Here is a 19,974-nt window from a genome sequence, read left to right as displayed (position 1 = left end):
TGCCAAAACCATCAAGTTTAAAAGAGCCCACAGACTTTAAAATCGCCAGTCTTTCTACAAACCCGCTGGAGTTTGAGCTCGTTCGTCTTCATGCACCAGCATTAAACGCCATTCTTCCGTGGCCATGTAGGCACAACACTCGTGTGTTCAGTACAACTGGACATCTTGTTAGCCGAGCTACTGCGCGACACCTTTTTGCTCAACTTACCCAGTTTAGTAGCCACATCAGTGCAACGATGGATGCTATCCGCAGACGAGGGTCACTAGCAACCTTTATCGCCGTTCCAAGCACTTGATTAAGGCGGCCTAGTCTGTGACCATCAAGTAGAGTGTATTTGCCCCATGTAGGCTCGATAATCTTGAGCTCGTCCTCCTCATCGTAGGGGGTTTCTTCAGGCTTGTTCATTACCAACTTGACGATGGCTCCTGATGCATCGGCAACCAAGTTGCTCATCCAAAGGAAGATAGGCACGATGATGACCAAATCCCGCCAACGGTCCGATAAAAGACTTCCATCTCCCTTGAAGAATCCGAAAAGGAGAACACCCTTGGTATCACCTGCGAGGTAAATGTGATACTGGAGGATGAATGTTTCCAGGGAGCATCGGCCGAGCCAGGCCGCGGCAGTAGAGTACATGTTTCGCAAGCGGCTCGTGGCATTTCGGAGGGCGACGAAGGCGAGGACGGGCAGAAAGGATAAGTAGGGATGGACTATCGTGTACTTTCTTTTCTCGTCGCAAAAAATGAGGCACGAAACTGCGTAAATCAGCAGGATTGCCAAAGATGGAGCGATGGCGTTTCTGTAGTTCGTGAACCATGTGCTGTTACGCTCAATCCGTTGGTGCGCCAGGCCTGCGAGCATGCCCACATAGACAATGAAGCTGTCCAAGCCGACACGGAATTCCCACTCATGGAGATCCCACTTGATCCGGAAGACGATCTCGAGAGCCACAAATACCCATTCCATGATTGGAGTGAACTTGAGCATGGCTGTGATGAGGACGAGGGAGCCACAAATTTTGCTGATGACCGCATATGTATTGTCGTTGTACCTGGGACCTATACCCATTGTTGCACAGACGACAAGGAACCAGAAGCTCACAAGCGGCGCGAAATAGTAAAACATGTAGTCGGTGTCCATGATATATGGAAGTGCGCAGCTGAGAATGTTCAAGCGGAGCAGGACGCTGACGATTCGGCGAAGCGAGAAATCCTTCTTGGCTAGGAAGAAGAGGGTGTGGCCGTACCCAGTCTGAAAGAGGTAGGCTGCGACGAGTAACCTAATAAACATGTAAATAGGAAGATTGCGGGAGGCGCCTGTCCAATGGTAGATCAGAATGGCTGCTTGCATCCATCCTTTCCATTCCTCGGTTTGATCTCGTGAGAGAATGCTGATATCCTCATTGACGGGACTAGCCGTGGCATCAGCAGCGACAATACGCAACTTGGTCCTTCGGATCGTGGCGACAAAGACGACGGCGTATACGGCGACAAGAAGTGCAAATTCTAGTGGGACAAACTCTTTCATGCCCTTGGAAAAGAGGTCCGTTCGGTCGGCAACATAACAGTAGAGCAGGGCCATTGTAAACACCCCAACCTTCATGTTTAACCACTGTCTGCCGGGGGTCTCTGCGAAGTTGACAATGTCCATGATTTCGAAAACGACGCAAGCGAAGGTGTAAAAGGCAGTGAGGCCGAGGACAATAATCTGGGCGAATGATCGGGAGCCATAGTCACTGCAGCAGGTTCGGTCGTAGGGATAACCAGACAACTTGTCGAGTTTCGCGTTGCAGCGAAGATTGAGCAGGATATTGGCTTTAATTTCAGCGACCGAGTCAATTACATGGAAGCCAGTGTCGTAAAGGTCGACAATCGCGCCAGGCTGGTTACGCGACAGCTCGGGAAAGGCTCGAAGGAGGCGGAGGTTGTGTTGGGCTTCGGCGTCGAAGATGTACTTGTCAATGGTCTCGACCTCGCCCTCGTGAATGCCTTCTGGTCGCGTTCGTGATTCAGGTAAACTTTCGTAGAATGGAGGTGCGACAGGGGCAATGAACACTTCGTTTCCAACGCCGTCGTGAGGATCCATTGAGCGGGTGCCAAACGTGGGTAGGTCTTCGAGGTGTAGGATGTCGGTGATGTTGTCAAATGCTTCCTGGAAGTAGCTGAATGACTGTTTTTCTGTGTACATGAGAGAGTACCAGCTACCAGCGCCGAGCATAACGAGAGCAGGACCCTTTTGCTCTTTGATGGGTGGTGGGTGATGCTTCTCTTTGGTGAAGAGCTCGAGTTCACGGGTGAGTTCTGGGTTGAGCTCACCAGTCAGGAACCACGGGTTCCAAATCATCCTCATCTGGATTCCATCCAAAGTCAATTCGTGGCTTGAATGCTTCTCGACATGTTCGCGCGCTTCTACAGCCGTTTTGCGATTGATCTGTTGATATGCCTGGTTAGTATCTCAGGAAGGAATTGAAGAGATCGTGCGGTGTTGAAAGGTCGCTTACCAGCCGTGCCATGCCCCAATAGACCTGACGAGTTGTCGAGTCTCCCGAGAAGATAATGTGGCGACCGTCCATGCATCGGCGAATGTCGTCGCTGGTATACCGGTGCAGCATACAGCCGTCGGGTTGCCAGTTGGTGAATGGCTTCCTGTCGCCATTGCTGTCGGGGTGGTGAAGCCAGCTGCCATTTCGGATGCCGTCTCCCAGCAAAGCCTTGCATCGGTAAGGGTCGTCGTTGGGAGAGAAGCCGTTTAGAATGACTGCGACAAGAAGAAGGACGGAGAAGGCGATAGGAAGGGCCCGGATGGCGAGGGCGAATGAAGGAGAGGAGGGAAGCATTGTTGCCTGGTAAAAGAGGCGCCCTGCCTGTACTGCATGAATAATCGGTCAGTAATGGAAGTGCAGTGAAGAATACCCAGAGGACGAGTGATGACCCGATCACTACGTCCACGATCTGTTGATCGTGATCATGGGCGAGTCTCAGTGCAGGGAGAGGCAGCGAGGGCAAGCCGAACAGACTTGGAGAAAACAAACGACAACAGGGAGGTGAAAAACGAGAAAGGGATCGCGGATAATAGACGACGGAAGCGTAAGAATGCAAAGGATGAAGCGACAATGGAATGAAGGTGATGGGACTCGAGATGCATTCGGGCAGGTACAAACGGAGCAGGTCCGGACGCGACGACGTGTGGGGCCGAGCACCTGCCGAACAGTGCTGAGGCTGGTGAGGGCAGGAGCAGCTCGGAGAAGGTGCCTTGTAGGTTGATGCATACTTTTTTGAATGTCAGTAAAAAATGGATGAAGAGACGGTGACGGTTGGAAGTGAAGCTTTACGGCGCAGTATTGCACCTCTATGGATCAGTTGATTGGCGCCAAAGGAAGTGCTTGTATGTGCAGCCATGGCCCGTCCGCAGTATCGCCTCTACCATTTAATTGACCTTGAGTACTTCTTCTATTAGTACGGGGTCTTGGAGAATGCTCAAGGTGAGAAATGAGTGGAAGAGTACAGTCTCCTCGGAGGTGCAAGATGTTATGGATGTGAGCCCGGAACCTGCAAAAGTAGCAGCACGGCGGTGATTTCTCAAGAAATGCGGCACAAGGTCAGAGTCAATATCGTGTATTCAGCTAGTCTTAGACCCCAAACCTCTTTCTCCTCCAAAGAAAGTACTAAATAAAGTTCCTGACTTGATAGAGTGCAGCCAAACAGGGCGAAGTGCCGTTTTCTTCCAGGTCAAAACCGGTCTCGGTGTTGATCAGAGGGTCCTGGAAGTCAGATCGTGCAGATGCGGCGTGAGCCTCAAATATGCATCCGATAGAAAAGAATTACTGCTCCTCTAGCATCAAGGTCTCGGTGCTGAGTGGCGGGTTGGGCACTTCAGTAGTGCAGCTGGTGCCAGAATGAAATCTAACCAGTACAGTTATTGCTAGCTGGGCAGATTCGATTGTCGAACCTTAATCATTACCCTGTTTCTCCTTCTAGGCTGTTCTTACATACTGCCCTGATCAGTGACATCTTAATTTGGATTTCAGTTGCATGATTTATGCTGAACAGCAGGAATGACTTTCTGTTCTACCCGTCCTTCTTGTGTAGGCTACGAGGAGGCATAAAAATACGAGAATCTCAGCGATGAAGTGTTGCATGCTATTGGAACTTGATGCTGATGATATACTACACTCGTCCACTTTGTCATTATCGTATTCGGCTTTTGGTGCTCGAGAAGTCACTGGACTAGCCATGTGGTATTGATGCTGATAGGATTGACGTACGTACCCGCCGAGAACCGCTATCAATCATTGACTGAGTCAGGATTTCCTCGGATATTGCTTGATAGCTGGGTTTACCTTGGGAGAAGTTGGGTAGGCATGTCGTGTTCAAGCTCACCATCGATATGCCCAATGTGCTGTTGACAACACACCTATACACCGTAAAAACACAAACTCCTTTCTTTCTGGTCAAAAAAACGTGCTTTGTATATTGAAGCCTGGTTTCACAAAGCGATCGCCTTAGATTTGTGATCCTCTCCTTTCAGCGCAGGTTTTGCAGCGCCAAGGCACTCACTCCTTGGTGTTTGAGGGGCTGTAGCTTTACAGTCCTCCAAGACTCCAATGACAAGCCGCAAAAGTGAGACAAGTTGTTTTTTTCAGCCTACCTAATTATCAAACAAAAACTCCAGGTATAGCACACCCTGCTTGAGAAGTGTGACCTGTTGGTCGATGGCAGGGCTGATTCCGTGTGAATGGCGCTCCTCTTCAACCACAATTGGCTGCTGCGCCCCTTGATGCATTCATCTTGGCAGGGGATATCAATCCTCTGCCCAATCCGCATGCTCACAAGAACAGCCTCGTCGGGCACCCCTTGTCGCCTGCGTATTCTAATATCCGAATGACAGGTGAGGTCGGAGGGAGCCTGATTTCCTCTTGAACCAGAATCACGGTGAAGGTTACCTCCCTATTTTCCTTTCTTCATCTCATCTGCCATCTATTATTTCAACAGACGCCCAAAGTCTGCGACGCGTGTCATTTGATCCTCGAATTGGAGCTACCCTCGAAGGCCGATTTTACTGGATCCTTCAAAGTTTCGTGCCGAGAAATATCGGGGCGTGATGCAACAATGAAGGTTGGGGACAACGTCGCAGTTGCACTAACTCGGTACAGCCGAATAAGAGAAGAAGCACTCATGGGGTGGATTGAATCGGACAGTTCGGGATTCTTCTCCCTGGCGTGGGATGATGGTACCGACCTTGAGAAACTTCTACGCAAAACCGAGGAGCGCAAACCTAGCTCAAGTCCACCAAACATGGTTGCCAAATCGATGCGTATTCGGACACGACTGGCGCATTTGACGAAACAACTGCCGTATCAGGCATGGGAGATTGATACTCGAAAGATTGCTCTGCGTCTGAAAAACGCGTTGCAAAAGTCAAGTCAGCTCTTATATCCGGCACAAGAAGAATATGTGAGGTCACTCATCTGGTCAACGGGTTGCCATTTGACGGCGGATAAGTATTACCAAGATCCAGACATGCCCATTTGCTTTTGTCTGAGGAACGCGGATACCGGTTGGACCATCGATGGCAACCAGCTCGAGGCTGTCCTGGGGCTGTGGTCATGGAGCTTCGATAGGTACATTCATTCTTGGGACCAGAACCTCGCGGAATGGATTCGGGGGCGACGAAGGAAAAGCATAGTCATTCCTAGAGATGATACGGGGGCTATCGGCTTTGTCCTTGAACAATGGCGCCTTTCAAAATACGTCATCAACAGCGACGCCATATCACACGATCTTACCCTTATCAACCTCTCCGTTTCTAACATGGTCCTATTCGACGACGGGGATAAAGCTGAACGGAAACGATTTCGATATGAGCTTGATCTTGAAAGAGTCCTCTCAATTGATGCAACGAGTTCGTTGCTTCAGTTGATGGCGCAGGATCTTTTCACCACCTTTGTTGAGACAATTGACACACTTCGCCTGGACCACCTCGAAAACGTCACTGTCTCAAGAGACAGCGGGTCAGACACTACGGAAACCGCCATGGTCGAGGGTATGATTCAATCGCTCATCTCAGAGGGCCTGGCCACTCCCAGCGAGGCCACCATGAGCGTCGTCCCGGCCTTGTGCCCACGATCAGGGGACCCAGGCAGTGCCCAGACGCAGCATCTTCTTCTCTCTCAGGCCATCTTGCTCAAGAGACGGCAAAGGTTCAGTGAGAGTCAAGAAGTTGTCAAAACTCTCGCCAATCTCTCTTCGCCGAAAATCAAAGCAAGGGCTGATGCATTCTTGTATGAGGCTTATCGATCAGAGCTGCGCTGGATGATGCACCAGCGCCAAACTTTGACCAACCGAGAGTTTCTTGAGAGAAGAAATAAAATGTTCGTGGATATGCGTGTATTCGAAATGGCTGATGACGTTCGATGGCTTTCGCATGTGTACATGAACGCAATCGACTGGTTGCTCTGGTCCAATAGCATCACCCCAACCTTTCTTAATGACTACTACAGTTCCAAAGAGAGTTCAGTTCTGCAATCTACACAGCCTCTTTTCGGACCCCTAGCACCATTGGACAAGAAAACCCTGGATGATCTGAACCTGGATGGCGCTGAGTCTCGGAGGGATGCCTTTGAACTGGCCTTGATTTTCGATCAGCGATACAACCTCGGCGAGTCCAGCGTCCAGGTTCGAAGGCAGTTACTCCGATGGGCCATTGAATCGGACTTCACCGGATTGGTTGAAGATCTCTGGTTTACAGAACGAAATAACCTTTGGGTAGAGAGCGCCTTTAGCGGTGGAAGTGATGAGTTGTTTTGGGCAGCCAGCCTGTGCACTGATTCTCATGACATGATCAACACCATCCAGTTCCTGCTCGAAGTGGTAGAAATGGACCAGCATGCATCACTGGAATGCAGAGAAGACATGGACCAGAGTTGGTGGGAGACCAGTCGAAAGAGGGACTTGATGAAGGCCAAGTATGAGCAGGTCTCCAATGTGTTGGCTGCAGCATCAGCCAATCCCCATGGACGGGATGTGGTAGAACTGCTTGCTTACGACCTGGATCAGCGGAAAGAGGTGGACACCAGGCAAGTGTGTGAGCAGGTCGGCTTTAGAACACGGGAGTTTAGAAACACTCAACTGCCTGATGACCAAGGTTGCTGAGTGACAACGCCATTCCTGGAACCCCCAATCCGGGTTACTACACATCATCGCAGAGTGGGGTCTTAAACAACAGGTCGAGACCATCTTGGAGGTGCGGCTGGCATGTCTTTGACCAGGGGAGCCTGGGGTCAGCACTACAAATGGCCAGTGTCGAACTGCCGAGAGAAAAAGAAGAGAGGGCAAAGGAGGTTTTCAAAGCTAATAGAAACAGATTGGTTGCGCTTCTCGAGGAGGCCCAATGGCAACAAGAGAGAGCAAAGGAGGTTTTCGGAGCTGATAGAAATAGGTTGGTTGTGCTTCGTGAGGAGGGCTAAAGAAGAGGAGCCCGGCGAATGGTTTCTCGGGTTATATCCCTTGCGTGAGAGGACATACCGGCTTGTTTGGAAAAATGAACTCTTTTATTGACCCGACTGATGCTGATTCCTGGTGCCTATTTTGTGGTAGAGTACGTGGAATCCTTGGAGCTGGTATTTCCCAAGGGCGACGTCACATGTATCCAAGGGCTAGATGTGTAGCAGAGCGGATTCATACTGTCTGATTAGAGAGTAAAAACTAGAAGCAGAAGACTGATACTAAAAACACTCAAAAACAAACCCCTAACGCCCCGGTGCCGTGATCCCAAGTGACAATAGTAACCCCAAACACCCGTGTGACTTTCCCAACTCATTCGGTGTATGCCTTTACCACAGGAGCCGTGAAGGCTTAAGAATCTCTATACATTGCTCTAGAATATAAGTAAAGGAGCTCCCTCCCGGATAAGGAGCGACGATAAGTGAATCTCCTATTAATACCTTACTCTCTCTACCAAAGGTTAATAGGTAACATCTTGGCCTTAGTCGCGACCGCGTGGTGCTGCTTATAGAGGCTTATCATGATCAGAGCCCAGACAGCTAGGCCAACCATTAGAGTCCCCTTGCCGCTTATATCCCGCGGGATGGCCTGCCACTTGGCTCTATACTGGCAGTTAGAGTCTACTATAAAGCACATAATGATGACTTCCTTATTTATTATAATGAAAGAGTAGCGGGTTCTGCTTTCTTTGGCGTAGGTGGCAAGCTGACGGATAGAGCCTGGAATTAGCATTACAAATGGCCAGTATCGAACTGCCGAGAGAAAAAAAAAAGAGAGAAAAGGAAGTTTTTAAAGCTAATAGAGACGGACTGGTTGTGCTTCTTGAGCGAGAAGTGGCGAAACGGAAGAGCTTTGCCAGATCTTGAAGTCTTGGATGATCAAAGACGAGATGTATTGTCCATTGTTAAGACTTGGAATATCGAAGTGCACTTGACCTCGCTTTTGGTAGAGCTGGGCGTGATTCGGTTGATGCCACACAGTTACATGTGTTAGGAACTGTGTTCTTTTTTATTGTAGTTGATGGCTTCTTTTTGAGGCGCCGCCAAGTTCACCCTGCTCCACGGTTAGGACTCACGCTTGGGACTTACGCCACGAGGAATTCATCAGGTTTGGTGGGGAGATCAAGATCCCTTGGTAAAAAAGTAGGTCTTCTGGCTTAGTTAACCCATCAAGGGCCGGGCTTGATAAAAAGAGTAGACTGCGGAGATTATTTTTACGGGGTCGGATTTTCAACGGGGACCTTGAGGCTATTCGACAAAGGAAGGTCACCTTCCTTGCCGATTGCTAGATCGACCGCACGCCATGTAGCTCATGGACGGCCATGAAAGGCGCTGCTCTTCTGGATGAGGGCAAGATTGTGACTGGCCGCTCAGGGCTTCTTCACCGATCCATCATTAGGAATTCGAGGCAGATGTGGTCTCTAAGGAGAAGAGCCCTGGCGAGGGTTTTCCTGCGTGCATCCCTCACATTAGAGGGCAGGCTGGCTTAATTACAAGGATGAACTTTGTTATTGATCTGATTGATACTGTTGCATGGTGTGCTTGAAGCAGTAATTTTTGTTTTCTTTTCAAGGGAGGGTAAAAGTTCCGCAACAAATCATCAATTTTCTATTCTAAGCCGTGATCTTGGCTTCTATTCCGCGTCTACTCTCAAGGTGTGAACATGTCACCACCGTAACTCGACCAATTCAGTCAGCTTTTGGCTCTAGTACACAAGCACTAAAATCACTGGGCCTTTTTGAACCAACGGACTGCCCCCGAGTGCAGGGAGGGAAGTTCTCTCCCGGACAAGTGGTGACGATAGTTGATATCCCCACCGGCACGTTGCTCTCCCCACCACAGATTGATGGGCAGAGTCTGAGTTTCCGTCGCAACCGTGCGATGATTCTCGTTAAGGCTCATCATTACGAGAGACCAAACAGCCAGACCGACCGTCAAGACTCCCTCGTCGTTCGCGCTTCGTGGGATGGCTTGCCACTCAGCTATGTACTCGCCGCATGTACCCACGGAGAAACGGACCACGACGACTTCCTTGTCCGTCATGACGAACCCTTAGCGGGTTTTGCTCTCTCTAGCGTACGTGGCAAGCTGGCAGATGGGAGATGTGTCGCCTGACTCGTGGTTCTGGAGCTCTTTAGAGGTCCAGGTGGCTGAAAGCCGCGCGCAGCTTACAACAAGGAGGGCGCGAGACGCCGCGTTGATGTAGAATGTGAGGCTGGGGACATACCCGCCTTGAAGTTTTATGTTCTGGCTATGGGCGATCGGCATCGTCGAGCCGAGCCTGTGACCCAGTAGGCGTCTGCCACTGTCGACAGGGCCTTCTAGAATGTTGAGCAGCGAGTTGATGCAGTCATTCTTCATCTCCGAGAGGTTTTGGACCTCCCTGTGGGCGGCCACCGGCCCGATACCGACGGATGCTGGCTGGCTGAGGACGTCTCCAAAGGCACTGGAGAGATTGCCAAGGTTGAAATCGTCCCATCGCCTGACACGGCAATGTTGAGCGTTTATCCACGAGATCCTAATCTCCGGGGCCCGAGGATTGGGCGAGTTCAAGTGAAAGGTTGGGTTTGGCATTGCCAAGATGTTCTGAATGGTTAGCCTAGCCATAGCTGGACGAGATTGGCCAGTTGAGCGCAGAATAAGGGTGGAAGAATTGTGCTGCGGAGTATAGAGGCTGTAGAAAGGCTTGATATTTCCCAGACTGGCAGGAGTTGCTGATTTGGGACTGAAGAACTTTACGAGGAAAGTGTGTTTACAGAGATGCATTGGGATTTATATCCTGCTGAGGTGACGCAGAGCATCACTTCCGGGATGTAACTTCCAGCCACTTCTAGGCTTCAATTTGCACCTTACTGTCAAGGTCATTGTTTGCCGTGATCGGTTAGAAGAACAAAGAAAACTAATCCCGTGTTCATCTGCAATGATGTGACGATGGAAAGGCGCACTGAGGGAGGGAAGAAAGAAAGAAAGGCCTGGCCTTGTTGGGCTAGGCTAGTCTTTACCAGACTACATCCTACATCGATTCGCCCGCGATTGCTCGGCGTGTTTCTAATCGATGCCAATGAATACAATCAACTCATTGGCAACCTAAAGAGGCAAGAGAGAAGAAACCACGTTTCCTAGCGCTGGGATTTTCAAATCCGTTCTTTAATTGGCGTCTACCCGCGTGGTTAATGCTCTTCCGGCGTAGCCCAACGCGGAGAGCCGTGCTGTTCTTTGTGCTCCGCCCCCTTCTCCACCAAGAATAAAGAAAGGCGTGTGGCCGCTTTGGGTGGCAACGTATCAAAGAAGAATAACTGCCCAGAGTCTGTATCGACTAGAGACATCATGTCCCTTTGATGATAAGTAGGTGTGTGAGACGTGACTCTTGCAACCGCCCATATTCATCCTTTTACCACACACACATACGCGCACGCGCGCCTTTCACTTCTTTACAATTAACAACTCATCATATTTCTTCATGGAAACCCTCAAGCCCCTGCCGGATGTGGACGGCCCTAAACTGGAACCGTTCGGACATGACATGGTCGCAGATGATGTCGAGTTTCTTGAACAGGTCCAGTATTGAAGTGCCCACGGCAAGGTCCTTAAAATCAAGATTGGCGACAAGTGTTATGCTCTCAAGATTGTAAGTACACAGACGGATATGATGAGCCAGTCACTCACAGCGACGACATAGTTCACTTGCAACATGACTGACTTGCCTTGGGACGAAGAGTACGAGGCCGGTCCGACTTCCACCATGAGTTGAGAGGAGTTTGACCTGCACTTCACGCCGTTTGAGAACGAAGGTCGGGCTTTTGGCAGGCTCAAGGAGCTGGGTCGTGAGCACCTCGCCGTCAAGACCTACGGCTACGTTGTCATACCAGTCACCGAGGCCTTTACTCAAAAGCTGCGGCGCCTCGAGTCCAAGTACGAGCGCACCTATAAGATTAGGAAGCACGAGCGAGACACCACTCCCTTCATGGGGATAGTCAAGGGCTGGGTAGACAGGGTCGCTCACGACCTTAGCATAACTGGCGAGGAGGAGAAAGCCGCCTATGATGAGTTGTGGCAGGTACGCCACTTCCCGCGAATGCTTAGAGATCTCCACGAGCTTCACGAGATTGGAATAGTGGCCAGGGACTTGGGTATCTGGCAGTACCTCGACGGCGTGCTTGTCGACCTGAGCTTGGCGTGGACCATGCCTCACCCTTTTGGCCCAGGCCGGGGCTGGAAACTGCGATGGACCTTCCAGAGCTGCGCAGCCTGGGATCTTTACTCGTTCCAGGTAAACGTCATTGATGATTGGCGCCGAGAAGCCGCGAAATATCGACGGGCCGCGTCTGGTGGGGACCTGCCCAAGCTCAAGGCCGCCCCCAAGACCTGCTCGCTCCTGGCGTACCAGAGCCCCGAGCAAGCGAGGGAGCTACGGCCTCGTCCGGGGCAGCAGCGGCCGTTGCTGCCTTTGCTCAATAAGGATGGCGTTGAGTTCGACATGGTTTAGCTTTCTCGACATGACCCGGGAGAGTTTGACCTGGAAAAGATAAACAAGCTTAGGAAGAAGTGTAAGGGAGGAGGCGCGTCTAACGAGAGGGCTAAAAGGGCTAGGGGCCAGGCCCTCTGACAAGAGTCTTGGATGATTTGTCAAACTGGGTTCTGTATCAAGCATTGTCAAAGTCACGGGGAGGGACTGCGGCCTGTGGCTGAGTAGCTGCGTGAGTTTGCGATTTAGGGGTTGAAAGAACAGCGAGGAGAAGCAATTTTCTAGCACGGTGACTGGTCGTTGCAGTACTTGCTTAGAGTAGCACGCCTTTAAAGCATAATATTATATGGCAACCGGCACAAAACGATGTTGCGGTGAGAAGCCTAGTAAAGAATCTAGGTAGCTAACAAACACTCTAGAGCTGCGAGAAACGGCGCTTTAACAGCGATTAGTGGACATGGATATGGACTAATACATGATTCAAGTTGCTACAAGAAGCTGACTCCCAAGGTTCTGCAAGTACAGCGACACTCTGGAGGTGTTTGGGTGAAGAGTGCAAACGGCTAGCCAATGCCTCCAGCAGCACCTCAAAGAAACCCGCTGGGTAGTTTGCAGCGGCAACCAGGAGAATTCTCCCCGTGTTTATCTCTGGGTCTTGGAAAAATGGCCTCTATTGACCCGAGCACTCCTTGGCAAGCCTTTGTGATCTGCCAGAGACCACACCCACTTTACAAAGAAGGACGTGGTGGATGTGGCAGTTATCAAACAGCACCAAGCGAACAAAGCCATGGTGCCGATTCACCTTCAAGTGCCATACTTTGATAACCACTCACCAAGACGAGTTAGAGGCTAATGAGAGAGACAGCAACAAAGAGTTGGATGTAACACCCCTTCGAAGGGCCTATCACCGCACAGACCGAAAACCCCCATACATCTCTAACCAAGTCAAAGGCCTAGTTGAAAGAAACATGGGAAATGATTACCAGTCTTTGTCCCATAGGTTTTAGTGTTCATGTTGCCGTCTTTGAGCTTAGGCACGCGTGTTGGCCCTTATGGCGTTGATCGTGTCGTAGCACCATGCCTCATATGAAGCCCTTTGTGCTCCGTCCGAACAAGGATAAAGAAGAGCTCATAGCTGCCTGGGATCAAAGACCCGCAGGTGGCTCGCTTGGGAGGGTTGTCAGTCGATAGCCTCGTCATTATCAAGACTGCGGCTACATTATTCTTGCGAGACCGCCATGAGTCTGTTCTGGCTTTTCCATCACTTCACTTTGACAAGATATCTTGTTTGATTTTTTGATTTGGTTACATATCCAAAATGACGACGCTCAATCCCCTACCAGAATGCGAAGGCCCTAAACTAGAGCCTTTTCCGCACGACCTAGCCGCTGACGATGTCGAGTTTCTCTCCCTACTCAACGTCCCCAGCGCCCATGCCAGCATCTTCAAGATCAAGATCGGCGAAAAGTTCTATGCTCTCAAGCTTGTGAGTGAATAAATTCATGCATGCTCATGAAATTTGCTTTTTTAACGGCGACTTAGTTTACGAGCGACAGAACCTGCGTCGATTTGCCTAGCCTACAGGAGTATGAGTCCGGGGCACCCAAAGCAATGAGCCGAGACGTGTTTGACCAGCATTTCCTACCGTTCCAGAATGAATGTCGTGCCTTTGGCAGGCTGAAGGAGCTGGGCCGAGAACACCTTGCCGTCAAGGTTCATGGCTACGTCGCCGTTGAACACAGCGAGGCCATGAACAAAAAGATGCTGCGCGCTGTGGACGTACAGGACCTCGCCTTTTTCGAGGAGCACCAGAACTTGATGACCTTCCTCGGCATTAGAGACAACCCTGCCATGGGAATCGTCAAGGACTGGGTGGATAAGCTCGACATGGACGATTGGCCGTCTGATGAAGGGCAAAACGAGTATGACTGGTTTTGTATGGGACCCTCACTGTCACGCATGCTCGGCAACCTTCATGGACTTCATGAGAGCGGGATAGTAGTGAGGGATCTAAGCCTCAGCCAGTATATTAGAGGTATTCTGGTTGACTTGAGCTTTGCTTGGACTATACCACATCCCTATGGCCCAAGACAGGGCTGGAAGCCGCAATGGACCTTTCAAAGCATGGCAGCCGCGGACCTACATCTCTTCCAATACCACATCATTGACCAATGGCGTGGCTTGGCTCGGAACTTCCACGCCTCCTTTCCCGCAGATGAGCGCGTAAGAAGCGTCGCCAAATCCTGCTCGCTGCGAGCGTACGATAGCCAAGTCGAGACAAGGCATCTGCGCCCCAGGGTTGGTCGACAGCGGCCGTTTCTTCCAATAGTGCATTACCAGGAACGAGGGCTGGAAATGATCCAGCAACCCCTGAACGATCCGGGAGACTTTGATCCAAGCCGGATCAGGAAGAAGCGCAAGAGAGGTGATGGCAAGGAGCCGAAGGGAAGAAAGAGGGTCGAGGCTACTAAGAGGAGGACGAAGGGTCGAGGAGCCCGCTATCGCCGTCCAAGAACCTGCCTGTGATGACACGGCTGCCAAGGAGGGCATTGGTGCAAGGGTTGTCAGCTTTCGGGGTTTTTGGCGGGGGACTTGTTTGTATGTAGAACTGCTGTATTCTATCGCCCGGGAATATTATTCATTACAACCATCTCAACACGTGTGCCGGGAACCGTAATATTCTCTACTTATGATGCCCATGTGTTGATCCGATGCTTGCCCATCTCAGGCCAGGCTGAGGTTCTGAGTATACGGGCTCACAAAGCTGTGCCAGTCGTTCTGCTCTCCTGTCACTACATGGTCGTGCTCTGCCTGCAAATCTCGCATTCGCCAGACCTTGAGAATGACGGCCTTGGTTCTCTCAATGTTGGCCAAGGACGCGCCGGCCATGGCGTCGAGAGTTTCCAAAACCAGACGTCTGCCGGATGTCTGCGAGCCGGCATCATCGCTGCTCGATATGGCGCCGTCGTCCAGAGGGTTGAGCTCGACGGCTGCCACGAAGAGGGGGAACAGCAGACCTGCGACGCATCCTTGCTTGACGAGGTCTTGAGTGGATGTGAGTATCTCGGCGATGAGCTGCGAGACGCGCCATGTGCTCGGATCTGCGTCGCGTAGCAGGCAGTGGAAGTATACCTCTACTGACGACTTTTTGAGCTCGACGCAGCGTCTTACAGTGTCGTCTAGCGCCTCAATGACTGTCATCTTGGAGCTCACTAACGCAAGTTCCCTCTCCAGCTCTGCCACCTCCCTCTCGAAGCGTTGCTTCGACATGCCGTCCCGGTCCCGCGACCTTGCTAACTCGGTGATTCGAAAGATGACTGATGCCATAGCCGGGCTGCATCCCATCCAAGCATCGATATCCTCAGGTTGGTCCGGCTTCTGCCAGTATTCCAGACCAAAGAGTGGTGAGTTGCCACAAGCGGTCCTGCTGATGACATCCTGAAATGCAAAGTAGCGCTCCGCAAAAGATGCGAGGCTTCCAAACCCGGAATCCTCGGTGCTAGGTAGCAAGAGCTGTTTTCTCTTTCGCATAAAATCTTGACTTGCTCTGAGATGGATGACCCATCGGTGATCGCAGTTGTCCAATATCTCGTAGAGGCAGAGAAACATCATTGCCGCGGGCACTTGAGGGTCCAAGATGACGTCTGCTGTAATATTGGGAGATTGGATTTTCTGTAACAGGCCTTTTAGGACATTGCCCTTGATCCTCATGGCGGTTCTTGTCCATTGAGGGTCGGTGATGCTTCGATGCCGGGCGGAAAAGGCGAGGACGGACTGCGTGACGAGATCCTGCCCGCTTAACGTGAACAACGGGGCGACCAGGTTCATGAATGGTGATGATAGATGTGGTGATGGTGTTGTGAGGGGACATAGCCGTAGTAGGTAATATTGGAAAAGGCTTTGTTCGGATGTGTTGAGGGTGGGATATAGAGATGGCGGGAGTATTAGGGTTGGATGTGATTCTGGCCGAAAGACGAGAGCCGAACTTGACAGGTCAGCCTGCTCTCTGAGTTCAACCGTCTCATCTCCCAGACCCTGCTCATGATTCGAATCAGGGTCAAAGTCGCTGCAGTAGGTATTGATAAAGTGACGAGGCCCGATAGACGGCGAGGCCAGCAAGATGGGAGTATGCCGTGTCTGAGATTGCCTCCTAGGTCGAGCTGACGCCGACGACGACCCCTTACACCACACGCCCTCCCTGCCAAACGACAGCCCACGAGCCGCAAACTCGGGTTCCCACTTGAGCTGCAGGTGCCTGCTGCACGCTAGGCCGCGAGACACGCAGTTGCGGCACCTAGGCTTGGCCTCGTCGCACTTGACCTTGCGGGAGCGGCACGTCTGGCAGCCTGAGCGGGTGCGTCTCTGCACGGGGGCGGAGGAGGTAGGGCGACGGGGCATTATGTTATGGAATGCGTGGGTGTGTTGAGTGGGCTACGGTGACATGATTGATGTCGAGATTGAGGGAGGGAAAAGCGGGGGATCGTGGTATCGTTGGAGGAGCTTATTTCCGGGCATCCACTTAGAGCGTTAGATTTGTCTGATAGCTTGTTAACAGATAACGTCAGCTCTTACGCTGCTTTGTGTTAGCTCCCTGACAGCGTCTTGCTCATTTGCAGGGACCCCTGAACGTGCCTCGGCTGGACCTTCTAGGCTAAAGAGTGTCGATCGATATGATTCGTCTATCTCCCTAGACTTGTGTTGGCCACCAGACATGTTTCTCTCAGATATCCACTTCCCAGATGGCGCAGAGCTTACACATGGCCTGGGCGAGGAAGCTGACTCGGGAGCTATAAAGAAGAAGTGTATTCACAATCTAGGTATTTCCTGACTAGCTACGGCTCAAACTATTCTGAACATCTTGAGCTTTGCCTTGGGCGATCCCTCCGTTTGACTTCCGACCTCGCCGCTGCTCGCCACGAGCCCCTCAACCATGGCATGCCCAACAATCTTTCCATATCTGTGCTTGTCAGACGACGGGGACGGGGTAGGGCAGATGATCATTGGGAATCTGGGGCCCTCGAACATCACAATCCTCTGACCCACCTCGATGCCTTCAACACCAGGGCACGATAGACCCATCTTGTCGTTGGAATTCCGGAATAAGACCCGTCCCTCACATGTGACATTTCTGCTGTCCAGAAGGGCCTGCAGCGGGTTCACTTTCTGGTCCCATTTGGGCAACACGTGGTCCAGGTTGCGCAACTTGTCCCGCGCCATGTTGGTCAATTCTTCCACCTGGGCGTCATATTCTGCTGACTTCTCATCTCCAGTTGCCTGGGGTTCAAGTGTGAGTTTGCTCCACCGGTGCTGACAGGCCTCATGGAACACTCTTGCAATGCGTAGGATATGAACCACACAGTCCTGTATCTCCTCGTCGTGAACGCCGTTGTAAAGTTGACGCGCTAGGGCGAGACAGAAAGGCTGCATTTCCGGCAAGCTCTCATCCTGTGCTTCTTCGATTCCAAACAACTGTTGTGCCAAGTCCTCTGTCTCTTCAGTTGTTTGGAACGCGAGGACCTGTAGCTGGGATACCAGGTTGGCGTAATCAAACATGCAGGAGCCTGCAAAGTCCCCAAGAGCCTTGTCTTTGAGGAAGATAAACATGCCGGATAGTCGTAGGTTGCGAAAATACAAAGCAGCATTATCTGATTCACTTTCCTCTTCGGAGGACTCGCCCACTAGTAGGTTTGTGTCAATGTCTCGTCTCACCTTGTCGTACTCTTCCTCGAGAATGTTGAACAAGACGGCAACATCCACCTGGAAGTTGAGCCGAGTACGGGTTGAAGCTGCCTGGTCCACGCCTGTCAAATGGTCCAGGGCCCAGTAGAAGGAGGAGGATGGAGTCCTGGCCACGAGGCCAAGCCTGGCGAATGCCGTCGACATGTCGTTGCGCTGGTTGTCGAACCGCCAAAGTTCGTTAATCAAGGCGAGGCTGTTGTCAGCAGGCAGAAGAACAATCTCTTTTATTGCGCCGAGCTCCCGTCCTTGGATGTGCAGTACCCGATCCACAATGGCACAGCTGATGTGACCAAGGCCCTTGCCGGGGTTTGCTTTATCCGGAGTTGGCTCGAAGACGGGCTTATGAGACCGACGAGAAAAGTCTGGGACCCATGAGGGAGCAACGGGATCATCGGGGGAGGTGGCTGGTCGAGAAGGGTAGTGCCAGAACATATCAGCCCAGGATTCTACCAGGAGAAGCCATGCGGCCAGTAGTTCAAATGCGTACTCGGCGCTCTTCGAATAGTCTGGGAGAACTGTTTGGCTGAATACCGGTCCCATGAGATCTCGGACGCCATAGACATAGTCTCGCGGGTCTGATGTAGTTCTGTCCAGGTGTGCGTATAGCACGGATGGAAGGATATGAAGCCGCGTCTTTGGCTGGTAAGTGCCTTTTCCACTGTCCTTTGGGCGACGAGGACCTCTGGAGTTGGACCGTTGGGCGAGTTGTTCCAGGACCATGGGAAAGAGGTTGTTAAACGCGTGTTCCAGGCTCAGGTCCGGGATGCCTCGGTCCTCCAGCTCGGCGCGGTGGGAGAGAAAGTCTTTTCGGAGCCGAACAAGCTCCTCTTGGATCTGAGATGTGCGAGCCGATAGATCTCCACAGAGCCACAGAGGGTCGCCGTTGGCGAGGTAGAATTCCTGTTGCACCCAGAGTCGTGTCCACCATGGATTCGAGCAGAAGGCGCAGACGGCTTCCACTGCCAGTTGAAGAATGCTGCCTGGCCCATCCAATGCTTCGTCTTGCAGATCGATGAGGCGCTTGTTGGCTAGCGCGTCCATGAAGAAGGTGAGGGGTGCAGTGGGAGGTCCGAGAAAAATAACGACGTCGGTGGCCTTGCGATAGATGTCTCCCATGCGAGCTACCTGGTGAGACTTTTCGATTGCGTCTTGCTGATTGATGCATAGCTGGTCCACCCACAAGATCCGCGAGGTTTCTGGTCGGCGGAAATACTTCAAGGCGTCGTGGAGGTTCGAGTTGATCATGATCTGATGGTCGTTGATCGTGATGGCGCACACAGGCTCGGGCGAGCCCCGTACGTATGAGAGAGCCTCATACTTGGGCAGTCCCGGAAAGTTTCTGGGACATTTCATATTGGCGCAAATTGGTGCATCCGAACTTGTTGCAGGCAAGAGCTCCAGGAGGCGCACCGAGTCGCAGAACGGAGAGATATCGAGAGGAACGGTCGAATAGAAGGACTCTTCGGAGACGTGCGGTTCATTATCCTTCTTCGGGTCCTTGGGGCTGACCTGTGGGAGCGCTGTATCCTCTCCTAGGGCAAGGTCGAGTAAGGTCTTAACACACTCGATGAAGCGGTCTTCGCGATCCTGATGCGCCACCTCGGGCAATTCGTTAAAGTTGTACTTGCTGGTATCATAGCCTGATTCTGGTTAGCGGGTTGATCTGAATGATTCAAGTCAAGTGTACTCGCCTTTGTCTTTCAAGATCTCTTCAGTTCGTGGACGGGTACTCTTCTGGAAACGCTCAATACGGGCTCGAGTGATGCCCTCGTTGATAGTGGCGGGATCATCGCTGGGACCGGCGTTAGCCGGCACGGGCTCAACAGGATCGTTATCCATGTGAGAAGTGTGTCTGTTTCAGCTGTTGAGGAGATGAAGGTTGAAGATGAGCAGCCAACTCTTATGGCGTGAGACGAAATAGGCGATGAGGATGAGACAGTGAGATTTCGGTGGAGCCTGACGGAAAAGGGAATAAAATCGAGCCGAGTCAGCATTGTGTTTGAGAGTACGCAGGCTGCTCAGGTGAGGCGTTTGCCTGGCGTGTTTACCGAGGCTGATATTGGCTGTCGTTGGGTGATAGTGGCTATGAACCAATAGAGTAACTGGATATGATACAAACAGGATAGCTACGTTTTAATCCAGAGAGAAAAGAGCATAATAGCAAGGACCTTTCAATTGACATGAGCAGAATACAGGGGAGAAGAGTCCCCGGCTGAGTGCAATCCTTGGCAAACGAAGGAATCGACCAGGCAGCAGTGCATTCACATC

At 51.5% G+C, this 19,974-nt stretch overlaps 6 protein-coding genes across 6 annotated transcripts; 3 read left to right on the top strand and 3 right to left on the bottom strand.

Annotated features, from left to right (window-relative positions):
- Positions 1-147: 147 nt before the first annotated feature.
- LRP88_10694 (uncharacterized protein) lies at positions 148-2,837 on the bottom strand (the record flags this gene model as incomplete). Its single annotated transcript, XM_083247145.1, has 3 exons — positions 148-156; positions 209-2,431; positions 2,502-2,837. 3 exons carry the CDS (start codon positions 2,835-2,837, stop codon positions 148-150), a joined length of 2,568 nt encoding a protein of 855 aa, XP_083098258.1.
- A 2,974-nt stretch (positions 2,838-5,811) lies between these two features.
- Positions 5,812-7,152, top strand: LRP88_10693 (uncharacterized protein; the record flags this gene model as incomplete). Its single annotated transcript, XM_083247144.1, has 1 exon — positions 5,812-7,152. One exon carries the CDS (start codon positions 5,812-5,814, stop codon positions 7,150-7,152), a length of 1,341 nt encoding a protein of 446 aa, XP_083098257.1.
- A 4,113-nt stretch (positions 7,153-11,265) lies between these two features.
- LRP88_10692 (uncharacterized protein) lies at positions 11,266-11,988 on the top strand (the record flags this gene model as incomplete). Its single annotated transcript, XM_083247143.1, has 1 exon — positions 11,266-11,988. The coding sequence occupies one exon, from the start codon at positions 11,266-11,268 to the stop codon at positions 11,986-11,988; it is 723 nt and encodes a 240-aa protein (XP_083098256.1).
- Positions 11,989-13,285: 1,297 nt separating this feature from the next.
- On the top strand, positions 13,286-14,493 carry LRP88_10691 (uncharacterized protein; the record flags this gene model as incomplete). The annotated part of the gene is made up of 2 exons (XM_083247142.1): positions 13,286-13,453; positions 13,510-14,493. 2 exons carry the CDS (start codon positions 13,286-13,288, stop codon positions 14,491-14,493), a joined length of 1,152 nt encoding a protein of 383 aa, XP_083098255.1.
- Positions 14,494-14,691: 198 nt separating this feature from the next.
- On the bottom strand, positions 14,692-16,365 carry LRP88_10690 (transcription factor domain-containing protein; the record flags this gene model as incomplete). The annotated part of the gene is made up of 1 exon (XM_083247141.1): positions 14,692-16,365. The coding sequence occupies one exon, from the start codon at positions 16,363-16,365 to the stop codon at positions 14,692-14,694; it is 1,674 nt and encodes a 557-aa protein (XP_083098254.1).
- A 441-nt stretch (positions 16,366-16,806) lies between these two features.
- Positions 16,807-19,545, bottom strand: LRP88_10689 (HET domain-containing protein; the record flags this gene model as incomplete). The annotated part of the gene is made up of 2 exons (XM_083247140.1): positions 16,807-19,346; positions 19,437-19,545. The coding sequence occupies 2 exons, from the start codon at positions 19,543-19,545 to the stop codon at positions 16,807-16,809; spliced, it is 2,649 nt and encodes an 882-aa protein (XP_083098253.1).
- Between the last annotated feature and the right edge of the window lie 429 nt (positions 19,546-19,974).

Source organism: Fusarium phalaenopsidis, assembly GCF_050370095.1.
Source record: "Fusarium phalaenopsidis strain FUZ10S chromosome Unknown contig_32304, whole genome shotgun sequence".
Classification (NCBI taxonomy): domain Eukaryota; kingdom Fungi; phylum Ascomycota; class Sordariomycetes; order Hypocreales; family Nectriaceae; genus Fusarium; species Fusarium phalaenopsidis.
This window is presented reverse-complemented; position numbering and strand designations above follow the sequence as displayed.